This window comes from Leptonotus elevatus, chromosome 11, assembly GCF_054856555.1.
Source record: "Leptonotus elevatus isolate MCC_2025b chromosome 11, RoL_Lele_1.0, whole genome shotgun sequence".
Taxonomy (NCBI): domain Eukaryota; kingdom Metazoa; phylum Chordata; class Actinopteri; order Syngnathiformes; family Syngnathidae; genus Leptonotus; species Leptonotus elevatus.
This window is the reverse complement of record NC_141249.1, coordinates 1,541,495-1,568,994: the sequence shown is the minus strand read 5'-3', so window position 1 is coordinate 1,568,994 and position 27,500 is coordinate 1,541,495. Positions and strand designations below refer to the sequence as shown.

Genomic DNA, 27,500 nt, shown 5'->3' with positions numbered 1-27,500 from the left:
AAGGTAGGTAGGTTGAAGTCAATGCATCACATGTCACAGTCACATGTTTTGAATCAGAACTGGTTTTACGATTCTAATCGTTTTTTGTTACACTGCTAGTTAAGCTTATTTAATAATTATTGAGAATCATTAATTGGTGCATTAATGTTTTATTGTGCATCAACTTGAATGTAAGATTTGATTGTTTAACTTTTTCAATATTACCCCCACCCATTTCTTTGTGATGCTTAATTAGTTAGCACATTCATTCAAGTAGAGACAAGGCTTACTTGAGAAAGACAGATAAAACTAATATATTGTAATTTTAGCACATCCATCGATATTATCTTACCTCCTTCTTTAAAGCACAGTGCAGCACAACAGGAGGACCTATAATCCTGTTATCACGCTGATAGAGGTCAGAGTAATCTGAAGATTCAAAGTCAATGAGGACAAACACCGTCTCAAAATCATGTTCCTCTTCATCCCTGAACTCTTGGATGTTGTCAGTTATTATGAACGGAGTACTGATTTCCTGAGGATGAAAGAAAGACAATAATCACAAAATGTACTAATTTAGTCGACAATTACCATAAAACATCAATGTAAAATCAAACCAAATTCTTATTAAATTTCAGGTCCCCTTTAAATGCATTTCACTAATTTGCATGTCATTTTTCATGCAACATTGAAAGTTGGACACGTTGAAGTGGTAAAACTATAGATTTGATTGCACTATTGTTATAATCTGAATATTTGTTTAATTTTTTAATGATTCACAGATTAGTATAAAATGCGGGGGTGGAAGAGGGGCGCGGGGGCTGTGGACCGGTGGCGTGCCTGGCGGGCCTGCAGTGCCCCGTCCTGCTGCATTGGGTTGGGGTCGCGGGCCGTGTTGGCCGTCTGTCTCTTGAGATCTCCCTGATTTGTTGGAATTTAGATGTTTCTGGGGTTGGTGAAGGACTCTGGTTGGTGGCCCGTTGGGTGGTGTCTAGTCGGTGCTGGATTTCACTTTCCTTTCTTTGGTCCTTCCTCGGGTCTCCTGACGGCGGTGTTCGGTTTAGGTGAACGGTATGGGATTTTTTAATAGGTTTTTGGTTTACTCATGAATACACGTTCTCTATCATTTTCCTTTCATCAACTCTTCAAAGTACTCTTTCCATCTTCCCATCACACTACTGGTATCTGTCAACACACTGCCATCCCTCCCTATCCTTTATTACCCTAACTTGCTGCACATCCTTCCCATCTCTGCCTCTTGCCAACCATGGAACTAGATCAATCTCTCCATCCTTACTGAACAATTTGATTATTTTCCATAATCGTTCAGACCTAGTACAATCAATCCATCAGGTCAAACATCATCACAAGCCAGCATAATTAGAAAGTGATGATCATGCAGCACTTAAAATTCCATTACCATGACAGAATATAAAGAATTCAGTGGTTCAAAGTGCTGAGTGCTGATAGACTCAGACCTGGCTTTCAGCAATCATATCAAATCAATCACAAAACAGCTTTTTATCAGCTGAAAAACAGATCCAGACTTTAGGACTGCATGCTCCAATCAGACCATGAGAAGCTTATCTATACATTTATCTCCAGACTCGATTGCTGTAGAATAGATTTTAAAATTCTGCTACTGGTCTATAAATCACTGAATGGTTGAACAACAAAGAAATGCTGATTGAATATAAACCCAATAGAACTCTCATATCTGTAAACTTGGGTCATTTAGTAGAACCCAGAGTACAAAGTAAACATGGTTAGCTGCATTTAGTTATGCTGTGCACAAATAGAATAAGCTGCAACAGAAGTAAAGTCAGCCCTGAGTGCCGATGCTTTAAAATCCAGGTTAAAAACTTAGCTTTTTTTCCTATACCTTTGATTAGGTTCTTCTACATAATTTTTAATAGTGTTTATTTTCTTTTAATTATTTAAAGAAACAACTCCTTTCTTTACTCCTAAATGTTCTTAAAGGTTTCTATTAGTGTGTTTTAAGTTAACGTTGTCAATGCATGTTCTTTTAGTATGTTTTTAAGCTTCTTTAGTTTTCTCTGCTGTGCTTGTGAATGTCATTAACTGTTGTGTTTGTTGATGCATATAGGTGTTGTGCCTTTGTTTGTGTAAAGCACATAGACTTCCCTGTGTCTGTGCTATAGAAATCAAACTCCCTTGCCTCCTTGCAGCCCTGGACATTAACAGTTTTAACTAAATACAAAACGTAATGGCAAACTAGAACAACAATAAAAGTAAGTGATAGATGGCAATATGTATCTTGAATGTGGGGTCCCACAAACAGGGATCGACATTAACGGTGTCCCGATGGCCCAGGGACACCACTGTAAACTGCTAGTCCAAACTTATTAACTAGCCATTGGCAATTGTACTTACTTACTTTCTATTTACAGTAGCTGCAATCTGTAATTATTTTCCTAAATATACTTAATTAATGATTGAGATATGAGCAAGTTCTTTATTTCACTTAAGTTTGAAATCTGTCCTCCACACCACCATGCAATGCATTGTATACTACAGTTGAAAATAGTGATCCGATACCGTTTTCTGGCCCCCGATACAGATTCCGATACCCAGCTCCAATGCATTGCTCTACATTATACTACTTGGTACGGTAAGGTTTATTTTGAAATTGGGTTTCTCTCAGCGTTAGCCCCATGTACTGTCATGCATACTGCCATTAGCTTGACTACGACTATCGAAGCGGGTTTTTGAGGCAGAAATGACGAGGACTCGTTTCAGCCCTATTACTAATAATCGTTTTTGTACGATTATGGCAATTTTGTAATCGTGGAGCGTAGAGCTGGGCAATAAATCGAATTAATTTGAAACATCGTCATTTTAAAATTTGCTAAATCGTGAATCGAAGTAAAATTCAAGCCGAAAGAATATGGCCGAAAGAGGATGTTGTGGTGACGGCAAAAAAAAAGAAGAAGCTGCAAGCAAGTGTCTGTTTGAATTAAACACCAAACACGGGAGGGAGTGTCCGCCTTGCCGAGTACCGGCAGCTTCATTGTGCACACCGGACAAGGAGAGGGTTGCTTGATAAACTGTCGAAAAAGAGAGCGCTGACGAGTACTACACTACAGGTGAGACACTCTTTCTCCTGCAGCGCCTTTCTTTTTTTCTTTGATGAGAGCCCCTCGAGCGCTTCCACTTTTTCACTTGCATTCTGGTGGCCATGCTAAATACTTAAGCTAATATTAGCACAATTGCTATCAACAGTTTTAAACGTTAACATTTACCACTATTTCCGGGTGACTACAGATCTGTACAGGACGCCGTGTGTGACTTTGCAGACCGTTCCCATAGCCGATTGGCTGGTGCGAAGAAATGTATTTATTTTTAAACGTTGGTGAATATGTGAATGTGCCGATTTTAAGTGTGCCGCACCTTATCTCGCTCCAAATAGCCTACAAATGCGTCATTCGCACCGCGTCCGGTGCGAAGTACTGTACATCAACTATAAAGTGCAATTGCCCCACCAGAAAATGCTTACTTGCTCACCCCGCGTTTGGTGTTTAATGTACCATTTGCCAACATGTCTCTGATGTCTGTGGTGTGGACACATTTCAATTTATATTGTGCTTTGTTAAAATGCCCGTGCTAAATAGGCCTAAATACTTTATAATAATATTATTATTTCAATAAATTACAATATATGTAATGATTAAAAAATAATAATAATTGGCATAATTCTTTCCGGCGTTTCGGTTTTCGGTCAAGCATTTCTCATTTTCGGTTTCAGCCCAAAAAATTCCTTTCTAATTCAAATCTTATGTTCTGTTATATTCAAATGTTTTTCTAAGTTGTAATTTTGTGGCAAAATGCTGGATGGGTGGTTTACAAGACAGGTTTACAATCGCTACCAACTAAATTGAGACTATGAATGTTGGGTTTATGTTCAAACTCATTTAGAATCAGTACACCATATTGTTGTCTGAACTTTTTGTACAGGAATTATTTTTGAATAAATGAAACCTTTAACTAAATGTTTGATGGATTTAATAGATTAAAAACTATTAAAATCGTAATCGTCCTGAATGACTGCAATAATCGAGATTTTATTTTTGGGGTATATCGCCCAGCCCTAATGGAGGGTAATAATCAAAATAGTAATTGAATTTCGATTAATTGCATAGCCCTAGTACCACCTCTGCCTCAATTTGAGCCAGGAAAAAACTAAATGCAAGTAAAACAAATTTTATGATTGGTACTCGTAAAATAGATTCAGCAGTTAAATTGAGAATACGGTATGCAAAAATTGATAGAGTTGTTGATATTAAATTCGTAGGTGTCATTTTAGATCAGAAATGGAAAATGCATATAAATTATGTCAAATCAAAGATAGCAAAACCAATTGCCATAATATATAAGGTGAAGGATCTTTTGAACCAACATGCTCTGTACATTTTGTATTATTGTTTGGTTGTTCCTTATAGATCTTTTGTAACGACGTCACGTGATCACGTGACTGCCCTATGATGGATGGCGGAAGGAAATGATTGTTGAATGGAAGTGGACGTGACCCGGAGCAGCTAAGCAACTGTTTTTTTTACAAATTAAAAGTTATTATTGCCCATCGAGCCATGGAATCTACTATTTCAACCAAAGTTCGCCTGTCAGTCGAAGTTGCACATTTAGTCGGGACTTATGCAGCGCGATATTTACTTAACTTGGAGATCGCTAGTAGCCCTTTACCTTCTGTCGCCTGCTGTTTTTACAAAGTCAATCAAATCGCCCACTTTACCGGAATTCACAGTGCATGACCTATATCATTATGTAATCAATGTCGTCTCTCTTCCTTACACCGGGGTTGATTTAAAAGCTTGTCGTTGGCTGGGTCTCTGGGACTAGATGCTACGCTCACACCGGGGGACAATATACCTCGTAATGCAAAGGTAAAACTTCCTTATCATGCCAACTGACTTATTTTTACACATTCCGTTCTATATTGAAACCCTGTGATGATGTTATGTTAATATGTTGACTAGGGCTGGGTATTGCCAACAACCTCACGATACGATGTATATCACGATACAGGGGTCACAATACGATACGTATCCCAATACAAGGTCACAATACGATACGTATCCCAATACAAGGTCTTTAACTCTTTGACTGCCAGACGTTTTCAGAAAAGGGATGCTGTGAGTGCCAGCCGATTTAAGCATTTTGACTGATCTTTCAAGGTCCACAGAAAATTTTCTGTTTGGACTATGGAAACACACATACTACCAAATGAAAGATTGAACTCTCATCTTTCATCAAAGTTTGTTTCTACCTTATTTCGTTCTTTAGTAATCAACAATAGAAAATGGTTAGTTTCACCCAAATGCGCTTGTTTTGGACCAAAATACGGAGAAATCCAGCTTTTAGTGAAAGGATATTATTTCATGCACTCTAGTGAATTTTACACTTCTTTTTGTCCATGAATGATGCGACAAACACCTATATAGTGCTTTACTTCTATAAAACACTACCACCAAGAATGAAAAAGTGTTTTTTGATAGCAAAATACGTTTATTTACATTCAACAGTGTAACAATTTGACAACAATTTGGCAAACTATTTACAAATGTGTGCAACTGTGGTACTATTTACAATTGTGTGGATGTTTCAACTACAGTTTTTCTTTTTGTGTAACACTCCCCTGCGTGCAAGGAGACGCAACAGGATTTGCACAACAGATTAGTTTCACTGTGATTGCCTCTTCGCGTGCAGACGCTACACTTTCTTGCCGGCCGTTTTTTCCGGGGAATAGCAAGTATATACTACTGCAGTGTGTGTTGCCATCAAGTCTACTATCAGGATCATGCTACGGTTACGTTACGGTGGTGTTACGTCTGGCTTCCTCATGTCCTTCAGTTCCTATACCGGGTGGTAGATGTTCTGATCCATCTTATCCACTCCATTCATGGTGGCATCGTAGTTCAGAACTAGTGTCTTCTCCGTGATAAGACTGTACCCGCTCCTCCGATGAATATGCATTGGACTCGGGGTACTCTCCATAGTCCGATCGAATGTCCGCTTGTGCAGAAGTGCTCGGCTGTGCACCGCGTTTTCCGGCGTTAGCATCGCTAGCCGGTGAGGCTTTATGACGTGACCATCGTTGCGCGTCAACACTTCCAACTTCGGCGTCAACCTCGGGAGTCACCATCATCATCATCAATGTGCATTGGTCGATGCTTTTCGACTACTCTCCATCGTCCGATCGAATGTCCGCTTGTACAGAAGTGCTCGGTCGGTTGTGCTCCGCGTTTTCCGGCGTTAGCATCGCTAGCCGGTGAGGCTTTACTACGTGATCATAATGGTCGCGTCAACGCTTCCAACTTCGGCGTCAAGCTCGGAGTCACCATCATCATCATCGTCGAAATCAATGCGCTTTTTAGTATTGATCGATGCTTTCCGTCTTTGAAAAAAATGCTCAAGCGTGAGCTGCTTGCAACCGGTCGCCATTGTTGCTTCATCAGCCATTGTCCCCTCAACACTCTTTTATTTATTTTATTTTTTTATTTTTCTTTCTTATAAAGAGCTCAGTATTGTTCATTCGGAAATGTCATCATCATTGCGCTTTATTTTTTTTATATATATATTTTTATATATATATATATACATATATATATATATATATATATATAAATAAAAGAAATTGTATGTGGGTGAGTATGTGTATGTGCGTGCGTGCGTGTATTTGTTAGCTCACCAAAAAGAAAAAAAAAATTAGAAAAAATCCCATACCGTTCACCTAAACCGAACACCGCCGTCAAGAGACCCGAGGGGACCAAAGAAAAACAAGGAAGGTGAAATCCAGCACCGACCAGATACCACCCACCGGGCCACCCACCAGAATTCTTCCCCAAACCAAGAAACATCTAAATTCCAACAAATCCAAAAAAAAATAAAAAATCAGGGAGACCGAAGGAGAGACTGAGGAAAGGAAGGAAGGACAGACGAAGCCGAGTGAGATCTACAGACACCAGCCTCCACCGATTCAATGACCTGAGGAGGAAGCAGATTGTGTCTGAGTTTCGGTAGATGCTGGTGTGGTGGATCTGGCAAGCATGAAAATCTCCACCAAAGAGGGGAGCCGTCGACCCCTGCCAGGACAGAGCAAGAGCAACACCTCAGGGCCCCCCAGGCCGCAGCAGCGCCAAAGGACGACCCCCGGGCCCCGCCAGGGCCACCGGCCGGAGAGCAAACCCAGGAGCAGGAGCGCCCCCCACCCCAACACGGCCCGCGCCCCCGACCCAACGCAGCAGGACGGGGCACTGCAGGCCCGCCAGGCACCCCACCGGCCCTGTTACTGAGTCCGCCAGCTCGCCGACTGGCGAACTCTACCCCTAAACCGTGAATGTGACCCCACCCAGTGTATATAGAAGTGTGTGTGTGTGTGTGTGTGTGTGTGTGGGGTGCATTAAAATTAGGAGCAGGTGAACCGGAGCCGAGGGAAATGATATTCCCACGCTCCGATCCACCCGCCTCCCAAGCATGTTACTGAGTGTATGTGGTGCATTAAAAAAAAAAAAGATAGAGGTGGGGGGGGGGGGGCAGCACTGCTCTATACCGCGGTCCCCAACCGATGGCACCCCCACATACCCCCCCCCCCCCAGTTGTGTGGTGCATTAAAATTGAAGGGGAGTTGTAGGGTGAAGACGGTGTTTCCACCCTACCCCACCCCCCCCAAAGTGTGTTATGTGCCCTATATGTCTATAAAAGTGTATTGTGCAAACCTAGTGTAGTGAGTTAAGAGGAGCGACCAGCGGGGCCCTCCCCAACCGGGCGGGGGCAGGAGGAGCACCCGCCCACCAAGCCCCCACCCACCCCAACGGGACCCCGGCGGGCATATGGGACCAGCCCGGCGGCCCCCGGAGCACCGAGACCCGGGCCATGGATGGAGCCCCCGGCCCAGGGGAGGGGGAAGGAGACGACAAGAAGGGCAGGGGGCAGCGGCAGGGCCGTAGAGAGAGGGGGAGAGGAGGAGGAAGGGTGACGAGGGAGAAGGGACAGGGAGGCGGAGGACGGGCGGGGAGAGGCAGCAAGGGGGAGGAAGGGGGAGGGGAGAGGGAACCACCACGGGGCACCCCGGTGGCCCACAGGCCCCGAACCGCGTCGCCGGGCCCAGAGGGACGGACCGCGCCGGAACGGCGCCGCCCCAGACACCAGGGAAAGCCCCGCAACGCAGCACCCCCCAAGAGACCCCGGGATTGTCCCCTCAACACTCTAGCTCCGCCTCACATCTTCTACTGACGCCCACCCAATCTTGTCCAAAGAGTCATCGCTGCCATCTAGGGGCCAAAACGAGTCATTATACCAACTAGATCTGCTTGATACTTTCAGCACAGCTGCCCAAGGCTTTCCTCCACCCGTTTCCCAAAAAAAAAAAATAATAACATAGTGAACGTCTTTTAACTCTTTGACTGCCATAAACGTTATAAAACGTTTAGCATAAACCTAGGGAAGGGCGCCGAGGACGTTAAAAGACGTCCCCTATGTTTTTTTTTTTTTTTTTTTCAAAAACGGGTGCAGGAAAGCCTTGGGCAGCTGTGCTGAAAGTATCAGGCAGATCTGATTAGTAAAAGACTCGTTTTGGCCCCTAGAGGGCAGCGATGACTCTCTTTGCACAAGGTTGGATGGGCCGCCCACCGTGGGCGTCAGTAGAAGACGTGAGGCGGAGCTAGAGTGTTGAGGAGACAATGGCTGGTTCAAGCCATTGTGGCTTGACCAAGCAACCGGTTGCAAGCAACTCACGCTTGAGCATTTTTTTCAAAGACGGAAAGCATCAATCAATACTAAAAAGCGCATTGATGTCGACGATGATGATGACTCCGAGCTTGACGCCAAAGTTGGAAGCCTTGACGCGACTCCTATGACACGTAGTAAGCCTCACTGGCTAAGCGCGGCTAGCGCGGCTAGCGCTGCTAAGGCCGGAAAACGCGCACAATAGCCGGCCGGGTACTTCTACACAATCGGACATTCGATCGGACAATGAAGAGTACCCCGAGTCCAATGCATATTCATCGGAGGAGCGGGTACAGTCTGATCACGGAGAAGACACTGTTTCTGGACTACGATGCCACCATGAATGGAGTGGATAAAATGGATCAGAACATCTCCTACCACCCGGTATAGCAACTGAAGGACACGAGGAAACGAGACGTAACGAAACCGTAGCATGATCCTGATATTAGACTTGATGGCACACTGCAGTATATACTTGCTATTCCCCGGAAAAAAACGGCCTGCAAGAAAGTGGCGCACGCGAAGAGGCAATCTGTTGTGCAAATGCTGTTGCGTCTCCTTGCACGCAGGAGAGTGTTACAAAAAGAAAAACTGTCGTTGAAACATCCACATATTTGTAAATAGCACCACAGTTGCACACATTTGTAAATAGTTTGCCAAATTGTTGTCAAATTGTTACACTGTTGAATGTAAATAAACGTATTTTGCTATCAAAAAACACTTTTTCATTCTTGGTGGTAATGTTTTATAGAAGTAAAGCACTATTTAGGTGTTTGTGGCATCATTCATGGACAAAAAGAAGTGTCAAATTCACTAGAATGCATGAAATAATATCGTTTCACTAAAAGCTTGATTTCTCCGTATTTTGGTCCAAAACAGGCGAAATTGGGTCAAACTAACCATTTTCTATTGTTGATTACTAAAGAACGGAATAAGGTAGAAACAAACTTTTTTTTCTGATGAAAGATGAAAGTCCAATCTTTCATTTGGTAGTACGTGTGTTTCCATAGTCCAAACAGAACATTTTCTGTGGACCTTGAAAGATCAGTCAAAATGCTTAAATCGGCTGGCACTGACGGCATCCCTTTTCTGAAAACGTCTGGCAGTCAAAGAGTTAACGTCTTTGGCGCCCCTCCGTAGGTTTTTACTAAACGTTATTTAACGTTTATGGCAGTCAAAGAGTTAAGGCAATGCGTTTTGCATTTTAAATTGCTTTACATGCATTTTTATTATAACAGACATATGTATATCTACATGATATGTTTATTATGCTGGATGGCAAAAATATTTTTGTTAGCGGCTCTTCTGGTTTACCACCAAATAACATGCGTGGTTTAAATGCGCGTGCATTGCAGAGCAAGGTGCCACTTTCACAGACACACTGGGAAACTTTACATATAGGCATGGGCCAATATGAGTAAAAATATCAAAGTATTAAAATTACAGCTCTAAAACGTGGTTATTATGGGACTGCTGAAAGCAGGCACATATTTGAAATTTTTGGGGAAATAATTTTTTTTTTCCATTTAACACATTCTATTTAGTTTTTAAATAAAATATAGAAAAATTGGTACATTAAGAAACATGTACGTCTCTACGTCTCTCGGCTGGCCTGGGAACGCCTTGGGATCCCGTCGGAGGAGCTGGCTGAAGTGGCTGGGGAGAGGGAAGTCTGGGCTTCCCTGCTAAGGCTGCTGCCCCCGCGACCCGACCCCGGATAAGCGGTAGATGATGGATGGATGGATAAATAAATGTTAATAGTCTTGTTTTAATTTTTCTTAGCAAGACATAGTGTCCAATCAATCACTGGTGAGCTATTATTAGAACAGACTTCAATTCGTGTACGTCTGCAGGGCACCAGTGTCTCTTTTCTCCACTCCCCCCCACTCTCTCCTCCTGGTGATGCTGCTTTACAATTAAGTACATGTGCAAGTTTGGACTTGCACATAATTGAAGCAATTAACTTCAGAGGCTGCTACCGCACAGCCCTGCAAGAGAGTGGTTAACTGCCTATTTACAAATCAATGTGCAATATCGATTCTGACGCCTGCGTATCGATACTTGTATTGTAAAGAGGCTCGCAACAATATATTGCCATATAAATTTTTTGAGCACACCCCTATAATGTTGACTAGCATGGAACACATGACTATCGTAGTGGGAATATGCAGTAATTTCAAGATTATGACTCCGGCTCCAGCGTGAAAAACTCCAAGCATAAAGACAAAATCCCCCATTATTAAACAGCGAAATGCACTTCATAGTTTTGAAGAAAGTGCTCTTTAAAACTAAGCTGTGTGGACTTCCGGGGCGGAGCTAAACGGGATGGCAGCGTAGTGCTGAGCGCCTGAGTCGATTCGATAATTATCCACCCCCAAAACTATGAAAATAACAACGCGAATTGTAAACTAACAAGAAATGAGTGGGGGTCGAGGAGAGAGAAGTTTGAAGAAAAAAGAGATGTCCAGAGACCAGAAAGATCACGAACACGAAGATGTGGCAGCAGGTGACGACAATGGCGGCGGCGAGCAACATGTTCTGTTGCTCAAAAGACTTGCCGCGATCACAACAGAGATATGAGACTTGAAGAAAGAGATGAAAGACAATCCTCTTGGCGTTCAAGGAAGAATTTAAAGTGGAGCTAAAGCGAGAGTTTCAAACAGGAAAATCCTTACCCTATAAGAGCTAAAGTTAACATGGTGGAGCGATTTTTTATTTTTGAGTTACAAAATTTGAATTCCGGTGCCTTGTTGGGTGACCTAAAGATGCATATTCCGTGATCATCACCCATCCTAACTTATTCATAATACTTCTCATTTAATAAAACATTCGACGAGAGATTCATGAGAGATAGTGCCTGTTTGACTTGTCGAGTAGGATGGGAAGATCCACTTTAGGTATATCCCCAACCACTAGGGGGGCCCTTCGTTCATTGGAAGGCTATCCCCCACTCCTACTAACAGGAAGACGGGGCCTTTTGGAAACAAGGTCCATGTTTGCTGGGGAGTTCTGTTTTTGTTTTGGGGTTTATACAAATGTTCTTTTTGTTGTTTGCAGTTGTTATACTACAGTGGAGGGGCCTGGATTATTTTCATATCATCGTTATATAAGTAATGTAACAATGATATTACAGTGGTGCCGCTAAATATTAATGGTTTGAATAATAACAAAAAGAGGGAGAGCTTTGTCTAAGTTTAGAAAATAAAAGATGCAGGTTATTTTTCTCCAAGAGACACACATCGCAACAGGAGTATTTAAAATTCCGAAAGTTGGGATACAGAAATTCATTTTCTAGTTCCTTTGATTAAACACGCAAGAGGGGTGTAATGATATTGATCTCCAATAAGATGCAGTTTGAACTGGTGAAAGAAGTTGGTGACAAGAAGAGAAGGTATATCATGATAAAAGGGAAACTAAAAGGTGTGACATTACTCGATGTGTATGCTCCTCCGGAAAGTGGGAAAGAGTTTTATGAGAAAATATTTAATCTAATAACTTTGGAAACAGAAGGAATATTGGTATGTGGCGGGGAAGTGGGACGTGGGAAGTGGAATGTGGTGTTGAATTACAATTTAGATACCACAAGTGAGAAGAAAAATAAAAAACAAAAGAAATGGATATATGAATGTAATGATGTAAATATTAGATGTACTGGATGTATGGAGAGAATTACATCCATTGGATCGGGACTATACTCACTACTCTGATGCTCACCCTATGTATTCCAGAATTCATTACTTTCTGATGTCTAAAGATGATAAAGATTGTAGGATAGGAGTGGCTGATATCGCAGATCATAGCGCAGTCTACCTAAAATTTCATCGAAATATCATGAAAAGAGCAACAGTATGGAGACTTAATGAAGGTGTACTGAACAATAAAGACCTAGTTGGAGAACTAAAAGGAGAAATAATTAAATACAAAGAAAAAAAGTATAATGGAGAGGTGGATCCAACCATTTTATGGGACACCCTGAAGGTGGTGATTAGAGGCAAACTGATCTCATACACCGCATACGCTAATAAAGTCAGACTGAAAAACTATTAGACACAGACTACGAAACTAAAACAACTGGAGACTAAAAGAACAGTGCCACAACTATCGACCTATATCGCCTCTAAATGTGGACAATAAACCTTATACTGGAGACATTTATGCAGGATTTGGTTTAAGAGGATCAGACAGGCTTTATTAAAGAAAGAAACACAAGACAATATAAGACGGAGCTTCCATGTAATAGAAAATTTACATGATAAAGGAGAGTGCAATTTTGGTTAGTATAGATGCCAAAAAGGCTTTTGACAGTGTAAACTGGACATTTCTCTATAAAATACTTAGAAGGTGTGGATTTAGTGATGAATCAGTGAATTGCATTAAATCCTTATATCAGGATCCACAGGCAAGGATCAAAATAAATGGTAGTTTGACTGGACAATTTAAATTGGAAAGAGGTACAAGACAGGGGGTGTGGGCTCTCTCCAAGCCTCTTCGCATTGTTCATTGAGCCTTAAGCACAATTGATTAGGAAAGAAAAAGAGGTGAAAGGGGTAACTATAGTAGGAGGGGAGGAACACAAGATAGGGTTGTTTGCTGACGATATATTGATACATTTAACTCAACCGGATACAAGCTTCCCAAGATTGATGAAGCTTTTAGAAACGTATGGTAAATACTCGGGTTACAAAGTCAATGTCACGAAAACACAGATTCTGTTAATAAATTATGTTCCATCTAAGGAATTAAAGGATGCATATAAAATCAATTAGAAGAGTAGCTCGGTAGATTATTTAGGGGTAAAGATTTGAAAAGAAATGGATAAACTATTTAAGCAAATTATACGAAGATAAATCAAGAAATTAGGAGTGACTTGGAGAGATGGCAAAATATAGTTCTGGATATGAGCTCAAGGATAGAGGTGGTTAAGACAAATATTTTGCCAAAGCTGTTATACTTATTTCAGTCTCTACCAGTGCTGGTTCTCAAAAAACAATTTGTTAAGTGGGATAGGTAGTATCGAGGTTCATATGGGGAGGGAAGAACCCCAGAATAAGATACAAAACTCTGCAGCTTCCTAAGGAGACAGGGGGCTTGGCTTTTTACCAAGCCTCCAAGAATATTTCTATGCGGCATAAATTAGACCCTTGATTTACTCGTTTAAGGATGGTTATGTTTCAAAATGGAAAAGTATAGAATTGGGGAAAGCAAACACTGAGTGTGGAATGTTAGAGCACACAAGGGATTCCAGAAAAAAAAAATAATAATCAAGTGGGTGGGATAATCAGAACTACAATGGAAATATGGAACATGGTTGTGGAAAGACATGAGTTAGAAAGGGAAGTGAAGGCTTTTTGTTGGTTTGCATTTGATGAAAGGGACATTCCTGGGGTGAATGATAAAGGGTTCAAGCAATAGGCGAACAAAGGAATAACAGCATTGTGCATGATAGTGGCACAAGGTAAGCTGCGGAGTTTTGTAGAGTTAAAGGATAGATTTGGATTGCAGGGACATTACTATTTTCGGTACCTGCAGCTAAAGGACTATTTAAAAAATAAAGACGTCAAATCCACCACAGAACATAACGTCGTTGGGATATTTAAGAAGGTTTATGAGGGGAAAAATTGCAAAGCAATTCCAGATGTGTATAAAAGCTTGATGTCGCGTCAGAGGCATTCATCCCTTTACATCAAAGAAAAATGGGAAAAGGAGCTTAAACAGCCAATAACTGAGGAAGAATGGTGGAGTATTTGTAAAACGCAGTGCACATCCACTTACTCCAGGATCTGAAGGGAGTTCAATTGGAAGAATATGGTCAGATTCTTTGTTACCCCCAAAATTAAGAGAGGAATGATAGCAACCATGTTAGAGAGCATGTGGACACGTGGATGTGGATCATGCACATGTTTATTGGTTTTGCCAAGGGTTACACGAGTATTGGGACAGGATATGGTGTGCTTTAAAAAAAAATTATGGGTTATGGAATACCAAAAACATGCAAGGTACTTTACTTGGGGAGTTTAACATGTAGTGCAGAAGGAGGATGAATACCTTGTCAAGGTGCTCTTGACAGCAAGTAAGAATAAAGTGATAACAAGATTATGGTATAAAATAGAATCACCGACTGTGGAGCAGTGGGTGTGCACTGTGGAAGAACTATTTGTAATGGAGAGATTAACGCACCGATTAAGACTACAAGAGAGACAGTTTGAGGATAAATGGGAAAATGGATGGACGATAAGAAGAAAATAAATGAGGCCACCACCACTGGACAATAATGGACATTGTTTATTTACATTTGTATTATCTGCCCTAACACTAGAGATGCACCGAATATTCGACCACTGAAAATTTCCGGCCGAAAATGGCAATAATATATAAGTGTCTGTTTGAATTAAACACCAAACACGGGAGTGAGTGTCCGCCTTGTGCCTTGTGTCCATTTGTGAGTACCGGCAGCTTCATTGTGCACACCGGAGAAGGAGAGGGTCACTTGGTAAACTACGTCAAAAAAGAGACTATGCCGAGTACTGCACTACAGGTGAGACACTCTTTCTCCTGCAGTGCTTTCCTTTTTTTCTTTGATGAGAGCCCCTCGAGCGCTTCCACTTTTTCACTTGCGTTCTGGTGGCTGTGCTAAATACTTTAGCTAATGTTAGCACTATTGCTATCAACAGTTTTAAACAAGTAAACATTTACCACTATCTCCGGGTGACTACAGATCTGTACAGGATGCCGTGTGTGACTTTGCAGACCGTTCCCATAGCTGATTGGCTGGTGCGAAGAAATGTATTTATTTTTAAACGTTGGTGAATATGTGAATGTGCCGATTTTAAGTGTGCCACACCGTGTCCCGCTCCAAATAGCCTACAAATGCGTCATCCGCACCGTACCGCACACATCCGTGCCCGCCGGTGCGAAGTACTGTACATTGACTATAAAGTGCAATTGCACCGCCAGATGCTCAGTTGCTGCTCACCCCGCGTTTAGTGTTTAATGTACCATTCACCATCATGTCTCTGATGTCTGTGGTGTGGACGCATTTCAATTTATATTGTGCTTTGTTAAAATGCTCATGCTAAATAGGCCTAAATATTTTATATTAAAGTATGAGAATTTTTATTAATTATAAAAAATGCAATGATAATTGAAAAAAAATTACATCAGGCGTTTCGGTTTTTGACCAAGAATTTCTCTTTATCGGTTTCCGGTTTCGGCCCAAAAAAATTCATTTCAGTGCATCCCTACCTAACACTGCAGTGTTAAAATGTTTTGTTCGTTGTTTAAAACGAAAAAGGTTAAAAAACACAATAAAATGCAAGTTACCAAAAAAACTAAGCTGTGTGTACGTGCAGTTGGAGTGGGCGCTATCTGGCTCAATGTGATTTAAAACACGTAATTGGACACTTCTGTTAAAATCTTTAGAGTGTACGTTTACTAGTAAAATGTATGAACATTTATCTACTAACCTGGCAAAAAAATTATTGCTGCAAATCCGTGAATACTTTGTGGGTAGCCAGTCTTTTCTGTTGATTGCTGCTATCCATCGACGCCTTCATTAGTAGGTATGCGATAAAAAGCAACATTTGGTTTACTCCCTTGTCTGTCTGTACAACTGACCGCACATTAATATTAATATATCGGGCTCTTTTTTTTTGTTTTGATGGCCGATATATTAAAAACTGTTATTTTTGCTTTGATGGGCGCTTTTCTCCTCAGCAGCTGTTGACTCCCTGCAGCATTGGCCCGCCCACAGCACCATCTGATTGGTTGCTCGTGCAGTGCTAACAGCCAATAAGCAGCAAAAACTCGGTTCTTCTCTAGACGGACACGCTCACATGCAGAAGAGAAAATTGAAGGAAGAAGGGCCATCAGGCCAGTGTGCAGTTTAAGAGGTAAGTTAAACTTACTATCTACGTTGTGTATTAAATAAGCTATATAAATAAAGCTGCCCCCGCTAGTTGACGATGCGCTAGCTCGCGAATTGCCGGCTATTAGCCCCCGAACTAGCTGTTTAGCTTGCGGGCTAACGGTTACCTCGCGGGCTAACTAATAGTCATTTTTTAGCGGCTATTTGGGAGTTAGCGTGCGGGCTAACAGTTAGGAAATATTGATAAATGTAGGCAGCGAGCGAGTGCATGTGTGTTCCTGTCTGTGTGTGTAAGCCACATTATAGTTGGTGCAGAAGCTGATGGCAAACACTCCAAGTGAAAATCACTCATTGCTGTTTCACTACTTTTTACCACAGAAAACCAGTATGGTGAACACTGCAGCGGCATATGGGGCACACAAGAATGACGGCACATCCACAAAAAGCAAAGGAGAGAAGACAGCCGCGCTGATCAGACATTAATTTCTCAGCTGGCAATTAGCTGCGTTGAAGATACACTTTTTGTTTCAGAAATTTAAACAAAGATTAGTCAAAGATAAACATTTCGGTTATATTTATTTTTTGGGAAACTTATTCACTATAGTACATTTTTTATAAGATGTTTTCATTTAACTTTATAAGACAATGCTGAGCCTGGGTGCACAATGCACTTTCTGTCAGAATTTTAAAACAAAGTTGTCTATTTTCTATGATCTAAAAACCCTTTAACATGTTGCAAATCACAAAAGCTGTTGAATAAACATGTGCTTAAAGGCATTTACGCAGTCAAGTACTGGAGTTTTTATGAGGGATGCACGATAATGCTATTTTCAATCAATAACGATAAACCAATAGTTTAGAACGTGCCGATGCCGATAACCGATAAGTAAGTCGATAATTGTTTGCAACATCAACTTGAATACAAATATACTTTCGAGCCCTACTATAAGTACAAATACATCGAAACATTGTGTGACACACCATGAAGCTGAATTTTATTGATATCTCTGCTTCAAAGACAATCAGTAACTCATTTTGAGTTTGCCAAAACAAAACAGCCATGTTTTAAAAATGCAACACAAAACTGCGAGGGTAAAATTTTGGGGAGACACAACCACAACAGATGGAGTCTATTATTATCGGCGGATTTCTTTACTATCTGGTTTATCTGTATGACGTCAAATGGTTGATAATTGCAGATAATTATCGACTAATTTCTTTATTATCTGGTTTGTCTGTTTGACGTCAAATTGGTCGATAATTGCCGATAATTATCGGCCACCGATATTAGCGTGCATCCTTAGTTTTTATTTTATTATTAAAAATTTTGACATTAACTTTTTTTATGCAAATGTATACCAACTTATATCGGTTGACTAGTGATAATCGGTATCAGTACCAGCCCTGAAAAAAGCCAAGTTTTATCGTCAGTGTGAATTAGTACTCATGCAGCACCACGAGTTTCATGAAAACAGTACCATATTGACAATGGACTTGATCATCATTTTCTCTTCTGGACTTGATTCGGCTCCTCTCGTCTTTACGACAGGTACCTCCATTACTTGTACAGCCTGGAAAAAAAACAATATGTGGACGTCAAGACTGGCAGCGGAAGACATATGAGTAGGAGATGATTAAAGAATGGACTGCATTGGACAAGATCATTGTTTTACTATTCATACTTTTATCATTTCATACTTTCATACTTTAAGTCTCAAAATGATGCTCGAGCTGTAAGCGGCTGCAAGAGAAATGCTTTAAAGACTGTACGCAGTTCTCGCTCAAAACAGGTTTCTCGTGCCGGTCGCCAGTAGTTTCTAAGTTCCTGGCAATACCGACAGCACAAAAACATCCATCCATTAGAGATGCACCGAAATTTCGGCCACCAAAAACATTCGGCCGAAAACGGCAAAAATAAGGCATTTCCGGCATTCGGAAACTTAAAGCCGAAAGAATATGGCCGAAATTGGATGTTGTAGTGACGCATACAAAAAATTGCAATAAGCAAGCATCTGGCCTTGCTACTTGCAGGCATTTTACCGTGTGAGTTTGTACCAGTCGCAAGGAGAAGGAGAGAGGTATTGCTTGGTAAACTACTGTACAGCATTTTAGCTGTAAAAAATACAGCTTTTAAAGACATCAGTCAGCCTTTGTTCGTATCTGCGAATGTTCGTAACTAGAGGACTACCTGTATATGCATAATTATGACCTCAGCTATTTCGCATGTATGGACATGACATTTAGAATAAAATAACTGGCCAAGCCTATTTCTTTGTCACTGCTGTTATGTACAAAAAGAGAATATTGTTTATTTTTTCAATAAGCGTTTTTTTTTTTTTAAGCTTTCTTTAAATCACCAACCTCCCCACAATATCATAATAATTATCGGATCATGAGGTCCATATCGTGATATTATATTGTACCAGAAACTAGGTTCTTGCAGGAATCACAAAGTTAAATTTTAGACCTTTTTTAGACCATTATGAGAAAAATTTTAGACCAACTTCAAGTCATAACAAGCTAGTGCTTTCCGGCTTTCACGTGTGACTTGAGGGCCTTCACGCCCAAAGTCCCCAACTTTCTTTTTTTTTTTTCATACTTTGCAATGAGCTGAGAGCCTATCGAATGCTACTACCTCTTCCAACCAACTGGAAAACTCGGTACTATCAAGCTAATTCTCGTTAAACTGACATTTATCCATTTTACAGAAACACGTTGTCCACACTCCCCATTCTGAGTAACTGCATAAACTCAGAGAAAACAAAAGGGTACGGTGCGTGGTCTAATTATAATGAGACATTCACACCAAAACCGTAGGGAGCGTTTCGCCTCGCTTTACTCACTAGCGTTTCACTGCCGGAGTGTACACGGGCGGACGCACGCACACCGGAGAGAGGGGCTTTGCTTTGCTTCACTTACTGCAGCCACTTCCACTATGGCAAATCTCCTCTCAAGAAAAAAAAAAGTTTCAACATTGCAATCAAGTGGCCCACACTGTGCTATAATGCTTTAGCTAATGCAGCTAAGGGTTAAACCTTTTCGGGTGGTGGCCCGACAGCCAAATTGTGGTGGCCCTGACAGAACCAGCAGTGACCCTGCATATTGCTTACCTTGGGCCGACACCTCACATCAAAATTAGGTAAATTTAACTTCTTTTTTTTTTTTAATCAATACTATTAATCGTCCCCACGTCTGTATTTTTATTTTTATTTTACAAATGATTCACCAACCATTAAATTGTCCAAACACTTAACACATAACCGGTGCTCCTCAAATTTGGCGGGGGAAAAAATATTGATAAAAAGCATTTTTCATTAAGCGATTAATCGTGGTTAATCAAAATTCTAAAATGTGATTAATCTGATTTAAAAATGTAATCGTTTGACAGCTCTAATTATAATTAGGGATACACGATATAATCGGTGGCCGATAATTATCGGCAATTATCTCCTAATTTGACGTCAAAAAGATAAACCAGATAATGGAAGAAATCCTCCGATAATTATCGGCAATTATCAACCATTTTGACATCCTACAGATAAACCAGATAAAGAAATGTTTGCATTTTTTAAACATGGCGGTTTTGTTTTGGCAAACTCAAAATGAGTTACTATAGTTTTCTTTGAAGCAGACATATCAATAAAATTTAGCTTCATGGTGCTTTACACAATGTTAACATGTATTTGTCCATGTTAGCGTTATAGTATATAGTAGGACTCAAAAGTATATTTGTATTCAAGTTAATTTTGCAAACAATTATCGGCTGACTTATCGGTTATCGACATCAGCACTTTCTAAATGATTGGTTTATCTGTATCGGTTGAAAATAGCATTATTGTGCATCCCTAATTAGAATAGATGCAAATTGTCTAAAAACAAGTTAGTTTTTAGGTGATAAGTCTTATCTCAAATATAATTAGATTTTTTGGAACATAAATGAGACATTTTAACTACTATTATTATTATTATTATTATTATTATTAACCATTGACTACCAACTGCAAGATGCAGCCTGTGCCCGGTCCACTCGTTTAAGGCAGCTGCCCTCACCATGTTTGCAGCATTGTCTGTCTGATGGCATTTTATACCACTTGTCAAGCATGTGGATCCTTTTTTTTTTTTTTTACCCCTCTTTAGTTACGTACGGTGTTGAATGGCACAATGTCTTTCGCCGGGTGAAAAGTTGAACCATCTTGTCAATCTCTCCAAACAGATATCTAAAAGACTCTCAACCGGCTATCTACTGATCATGGGACTTCGCCCATGCTTCCCCCAAGACTCCACAATCAGCTATCTACCAATTGTCTGACTCCACCAAGCTTCAACAAACAGCCACTTACTTGCCGACTTCCATCTTTGTCTATGGAAAATCGCAACTACAGTTGGGTCTGATATGCTTTGGGTCCAGAATACGTATGCACTATAAACAGTGTGTGTCCCCAGAATAAGGCTACGTTCACACTGCAGATCTTAATGCTCAATTCCGATTTTTGTTGAAATCTGATTTTTTTGAGTAATCGTTCACATTACCTATTAATTGCGACCTCAGTCTGTCTGCTGTGTGGACGTAATGTGTCCCCAAAGTGACCCGCATGCGCAGAAGAAGATACGTCACTCACAACGCTGTGTTTGCGGAAGTAAATACGTATGGTCCAGCGGGCCACAGACTTTTATAAGTTCGTCGTCGAAACTCATATTTTTACCATCTCATATCTACAGAGGTGATGCAGGGGGAGGTAAAAATAATATTTTGTGAAAATGAGGCGAGCCTGTTCGAGCGCCTCATCGCACGGAGACCTCTCCTTTTCCCCCCTAACGGTGACGTCACGTCATTGCCTAGCGTAATAAATGAGCAGTCTGCGTGGCTAAATTACTAATATCACCACCACAAATGTTATCTTCATACTTCACGTTTCAAGTGGGATTAAATTAAAGCCAAATATAAAGTCACAACTGTTACTCGAAACAACTTTGCCAATTCACGTACGTCTCCCGAGCAGTGCAGACCTCGCAGTTGCGTCAAGCTTAATGTCCTCACCCGCGCGGAGCGCATATTGGACTTTTGATGACGTTGAGGTCTCATATATGCAACCTGGTCGTTCAGACTGTGGTCGCTTTACAAAAATTCGGATACGTATCCGATCTAGGACCACATATGAAAGTGACCTAGGTCGGATATGAAAATATCTGAATTGAGCCGTTCAGACTGACATAAAAAAGTCAGATACAGGTCACATTTGGGCAAAAAAATCAGATCTGGGTCGCATTTGCCTGCAGCGTGAACGTAGCCTAAGTCAGGTGATCCAAAGATCATCACTGCAATCATTTACAGACCTCCGAAACAAAAAGGCAAATTCATGGAGGAATTTGAAGAAATGCTGTCATTAATCTGTACCGACTATGACTATCTGGTCATAACTGGAAACTTTAACATTCATGTTGACAACAACTTGGATAAAAATACCAAATAATTTTGTACTATACTTGATACTTTTGGTCTTTCACAACATGTAAAAGGTCCAACACACAATCAAGGTCACATTCTTGATCTCGTCATCTCTAAAGGTATGGACATTTTATCTTTTGAGGTGAAAGATCTGGCTATTTCAGATCATTTCTGTGTGTTCTTTGAAGTATAAACAATCCCAGGAGTTTAGACAACTACTGTCTCGCTTGAAAAAGGTATATAAATGAGAACACAAGCAATTTTTATAGAATTAATGGCTGCATCACCAAATGTCAATGCAGAGACTGTTGATTAACTTCTGGATGCATTCACCTCAAAAATCTAAAATGTTCTGGATGCTGTTGCTCCTATTAAAACAAAGACCATTCAATCAGAGAGGTGCACTGATCGGTAGGCCGATCGATCGACCTCGATTTCCTTCATTTTTGGCGATCGGTGATCGATCGATTCCTCAAAATAATTTTGATCTTGTCCACCGATCGCATCTCCCTTGCATTAATCCGAAAAAGTAAGATATCGCTTCTTCTGCTGAGTAATAGGCCGCCCGCGAGGTCACGTGTGCAAGAGCGCACTTGTGTGCTACAAACAGTAGCCTGTAGCCCTCAGCGTGTCTCCAACTAAGTATGTTGGCAGTTTGGCAGTATTTAATGATAAACGTAAACGAGCCCAGGATCGCTATTTGTAATTCGTGCAATGCCGAAACAAGTTGTGGTGGGACTGCACGCAAGGCATTCAACACAACAAATCTCATTCGCCATTTAAAGATCCATCACACTGCTGAGTATACGGCATTTAGCAACCAAGCTAGGGCTAACTTAGCTAAAGCTAGCGCGAGCAAGGAGCCAGACAATGGACCGCCGTTGCCGCTTTTTGAGCAGCAAAAGGAGCAAACCTACCACAAGGAAAATAATGGAGTTCATGGCATTAGACAACCAAACTTTTTCAGGCATGGAGGACCAAGGATTCAAAACCCTGATAAGCCCACAATATGATTTGCCAAGTCGGAAATATTTGTTAGATGTTACCGGCGGAGTTTTAAAAAGTTTGAACTGGAGCCACACAGCCTACTAGGATCCGATGCATAGACACTTAGCTTTACAACAAACATCAGGACTTCTGACATGAGTATAATGTCGATGTTGAACCTGACTACGCAGTGGATAGACAAATGCCATAAAGTACTTGTACACTGCAAAGAAATGTCGGGGTCTCACACTGCTGCTAACTTAGCGGCAGAATTTAAGGCAATGTTAGCCCAATGGGGAATCGAACATGAAAAAGTTAACTTTATTGTACGGGACTAATTGTAATATGGCCAAATGACTGGATGATGCAAGCTTGAAAAGTTTGCCGTTTTGAACTACAGGGAAACAAAACTCAGGACACTTCATTTCATTGGTGGTTTAAGTTATTTGTACTGTAGGTTGTTTTATCATTTACATCATATCTTGAGATTTTCTTCAGTTGGAGAAGCAAAATACTGCTGCGATTTTTTTAGGTGAAGATCAAAACAGGTCTGCAGTGTAACCTGTTGCACACGTTTTATTTTTAAAATGTGGAAAAAAGAATAAGGATCTTAGTAGTTTGTTTGAACCCTTTCATTTATATTAGCGGGAAATACTTAACGTGCAGTTTAAACATGGTTTACATTGTTTGACAGGTATTGCTAATTGTGTTTTACAATTTAAAAAAAAAATTAATATTGAAGGTATATGCAGTTGGATATGAGAGAGAAAAAAAATCGGGATTGGCAAAAATCGAGACCTAAACAAACACCTTGGAGGTGTGCTACCAACATAATGGCTTTGAAATCAAAGTGCAGAAAAGCAGAGCAAAAGTGGAGAAAAGCTCAACTCCAAGTTCATTTTGACCTGTCCAGACAATGTCTTTGCAATTTTAACGAAGAGCTAGTAATAGTTAGACAACAACACTTTTCTGACATTAGTAAGCACTACACGCCTATTTGCCGTGGTCAACAAACTCACAAATCATCGAAATCAAACAGCGCCAGAATTCCTCTTAACTGATAAATGTAATGAAGCTGCCTGCTACTTTAGTGAAAAAGTACAAGTCATCAGGTCATACATTGTCACAAACAAGCACAATGACAAAATGATGCAGCACTTAAAATCACCTAGGAATAATAACTACCATGACAAAATTTGACTCAGTGGATCAAAACTATAACAGACTTGGTTCAGTAATTGAAACCTTCCACAAGCTGTCTTGACTCAATATTTTCTGGCTTTTTCAAAACTATTGTGAAATCTGGTCAAATCGATTTACAGCAAATAATCAACTCCTCACTTCAATCAGGCGACCTTCTTAATTTTCTGAAAGTAGCCGCCGTCCAGCCCATCCTAAAAAAGAGAATGCTGGATGTCAAAATATAGACCTATCTCAAACCTTCCCTTCTTAACTCTTTGACTGCCAGACGTTTTCAGAAAAGGGATGCCGTCAGTGCCAGCCGATTTAAGCATTTTGACTGATCTTTCAAGGTCCACAGAAAATGTTCTGTTCGGACTATGGAAACACACGTACTACCAAATGAAAGATTGGACTTCCATCTTTCATCAGAAAAAAAAGTTTGTTTCTACCTTATTCCGTTCTTTAGTAATCAACAATAGAAAATGGTTAGTTTGACCCAATTTCGCCTGTTTTGGACCAAAATACGGAGAAATCAAGCTTTTAGTGAAACGATATTATTTCATGCATTCTAGTGAATTTTACACTTCTTTTTGTCCATGAATGATGCCACAAACACCTAAATAGTGCTTTACTTCTATAAAACACTACCACCAAGAATGAAAAAGTGTTTTTTGATAGCAAAATACGTTTATTTACATTCAACAGTGTAACAATTTGACAACAATTTGGCAAACTATTTACAAATGTGTGCAACTGTGGTGCTATTTACAAATATGTGGATGTTTCAACGACAGTTTTTCTTTTTGTAACACTCTCCTGCGTGCAAGGAGACGCAACAGCATTTGCACAACAGATTGCCTCTTCGCGTGCTCCACTTTCTTGCAGGCCGTTTTTTCCGGGGAATAGCAAGTATATACTGCAGTGTGTGTTGCCATCAAGTCTAATATCAGGATCATGCTACGGTTTCGTTACGGTGGTGTTACGTCTCGCTTCCTCATGTCCTTCAGTTGCTAAACCGGGTTGTAAGAGATGTTTTGATCCATTTTATCCACTCCATTCATGGTGGCATCGTAGTCCAGAAACAGTGTCTTCTCCGTGATCAGACCCGCTCCTCCGATGAATATGCATTGGACTCGGGGTACTCTTCATTGTCCGACAAAATGTCCGCATGTGCAGCTCCGGCGTTAGCAGAGCTAGCCGGTGATGCTTTATGACGTGAGAATAAAGGCCGCGTCCAACTGTGGCGTCAACCTCGGGATTCACCATCATCATCAATCTGCATTGGTCGATGCCAACTCTCCATCGCCCGATCGAATGTCCGATTGTGTAGAAGTACCCGGTCGGTTATTGTGCGCGTTTTCCTGCCTTAGCAGCGGTAGCCGCGCTAGCCGCGCTTAGCCGGTGAGGCTTACTACGTGATCATAACAGTCGCGTCAAGGCTTCCAACTGTGGCGTCAACCTCGGGATTCACCATCATCATCATCATCAATCTGCATTGGTCGATACCAACTCTCCATCGCCCGATCGAATGTCCGATTGTGTAGAAGTACCCGGTCGGTTATTGTGCGCGTTTTCCGGCCTTAGCAGCGCTAGCCGCGCTAGCCGCGCTTAGCCGGTGAGGCTTACTACGTGATCATAACAGTCGCGTCAAGGCTTCCAACTTTGGCGTCAAGCTCGGAGTCATCATCATCGTCGACATCAATGCGCTTTTTAGTATTGATCGATGCTTTCCGTCTTTGAAAAAAATGCTCAAGCGTGAGCTGCTTGCAACCGGTTGCTTGGTCAGCCATTGTGGCTTATTCAGCCATGTCTCCTCAACACTCTAGCTCCGCCTCACGTCTTCTACTGACGCCCACGGTGGGCGGCCCATCCAACCTAGTGCAAAGAGAGTCATCGCTGCCCTTTAGGGGCCAAAACGAGTCTTTTACTAACCAGATCTGCCTGATACTTTCAGCACAGCTGCCCAAGGCTTTCCTGCACCCGTTTCCCCCCCCAAAAAAAAAAACATAGTGAACGTCTTTTAACGTCCTCGGCGTCCTTCCCTAGGTTTATGCTAAACGTTTTATAACGTTTATGGCGGTCAAAGAGTTAACCAAAATTGATGAAAAAGTGTTTTTTTTTAGTCAACTCAGCAATTTCTTGAGGCTCAAACGGACTTTTTGATAAATTCCAGTCAGGTTTCCGACCTCATCACAGTACAGAAATTATGGATGCTCCGATCCGATACGTGGATCGGGTATCGGCCCAGACTTTGGGAAAAAAATGGATCTGGTATCTGTCAAAATGGTCCCGATCCACACCACATTCATTCAATTACATTCAATACATGTATTGAAAATATTGAATGAAAATCATACTCCAATAAATGTTAAAAAAAATATTTTGAAGACATTAAAGAACATCTAAAGGCATTTGAGTTTTTTTTGTGGAAATATATTGATTATTGGGGGGACTAGTGCAAAGACAATTTAGTATGGATCGGATCGGTATCGGCAGATACTGAACCCAAGGTATCAGTATCGAATCGGTAACGAAAAAAGTGGATCGGAGCATCCCTAACAGAAATAGCTCTGATTAAAGTGCTAAATGATATAAGATTGAGCACTGATGCAGGGAAGGTATCGGTGCTCGTGTTATTGGCCCTCAGTGCAGCATTTGACACGATTAATCATAATATACTGATGGACAGGCTGGATACTTGGGTGGGGTTAAATGGAACAGTTCTAAAATGGTTTAGGTCCTACTTAGAGGAACAGAGTTACTTTGTGACCATTGGAAATTTTGAATCTGATCAAATGCCCATGACATGTGGGCTCCCTCAAGGGTCAGTCCTTGGACCCCTGTTGTCCAGTCTGTATAGGTTACCTTTAGGTCAAATGCTTCAGAACGCCAATGTTCAAAATCATAGTTATACAGATGACACACAAATGTATTTATCAATGTCCCCAAATGACAGCAGTTCAATAAATCTATTGTGTCACTCACTAGAGCAAATTAACAACTGGATGAACCAAAATTTCCTTCAGCTAAACAAAAACAAAACGGAGGTCATTGTTTTCGGCAGTAAAGAAAAGAGGATTGCTGTTAAAAAAAAACACCTTGAGTCACTGTTTTCAGAAACCAAAGACCAAGTTTCAAATCTTGAGGTGCTAATAGACTCAGACCTGACTTTCAGCAATCATATCAAATCAATTACTAAGACAGCCTTTTATCAGCTGAAAAACATATCCAGACTGAAGGACTGCATGCTCCAAGCAGACCAAGAGAAGCTCATCCATGCTT

General features: G+C 41.0%; 1 protein-coding gene across 1 annotated transcript in view; it reads right to left on the bottom strand.

The window, feature by feature from the left end:
- LOC147165148 (protein ECT2-like) overlaps positions 1 to 27,500 on the bottom strand; it is a 48,257-nt gene that overhangs the window by 15,581 nt on the left and 5,176 nt on the right. Inside the window, exons 4-5 of the mRNA XM_086089410.1 lie at positions 18,082 to 18,174; positions 332 to 514 (exon numbers count right to left, since the gene is read on the bottom strand). Of these exons, the coding sequence (XP_085945536.1) occupies positions 332 to 514; positions 18,082 to 18,174 (276 nt within the window). The remainder of the gene's footprint in view (positions 1 to 331; positions 515 to 18,081; positions 18,175 to 27,500) is intronic.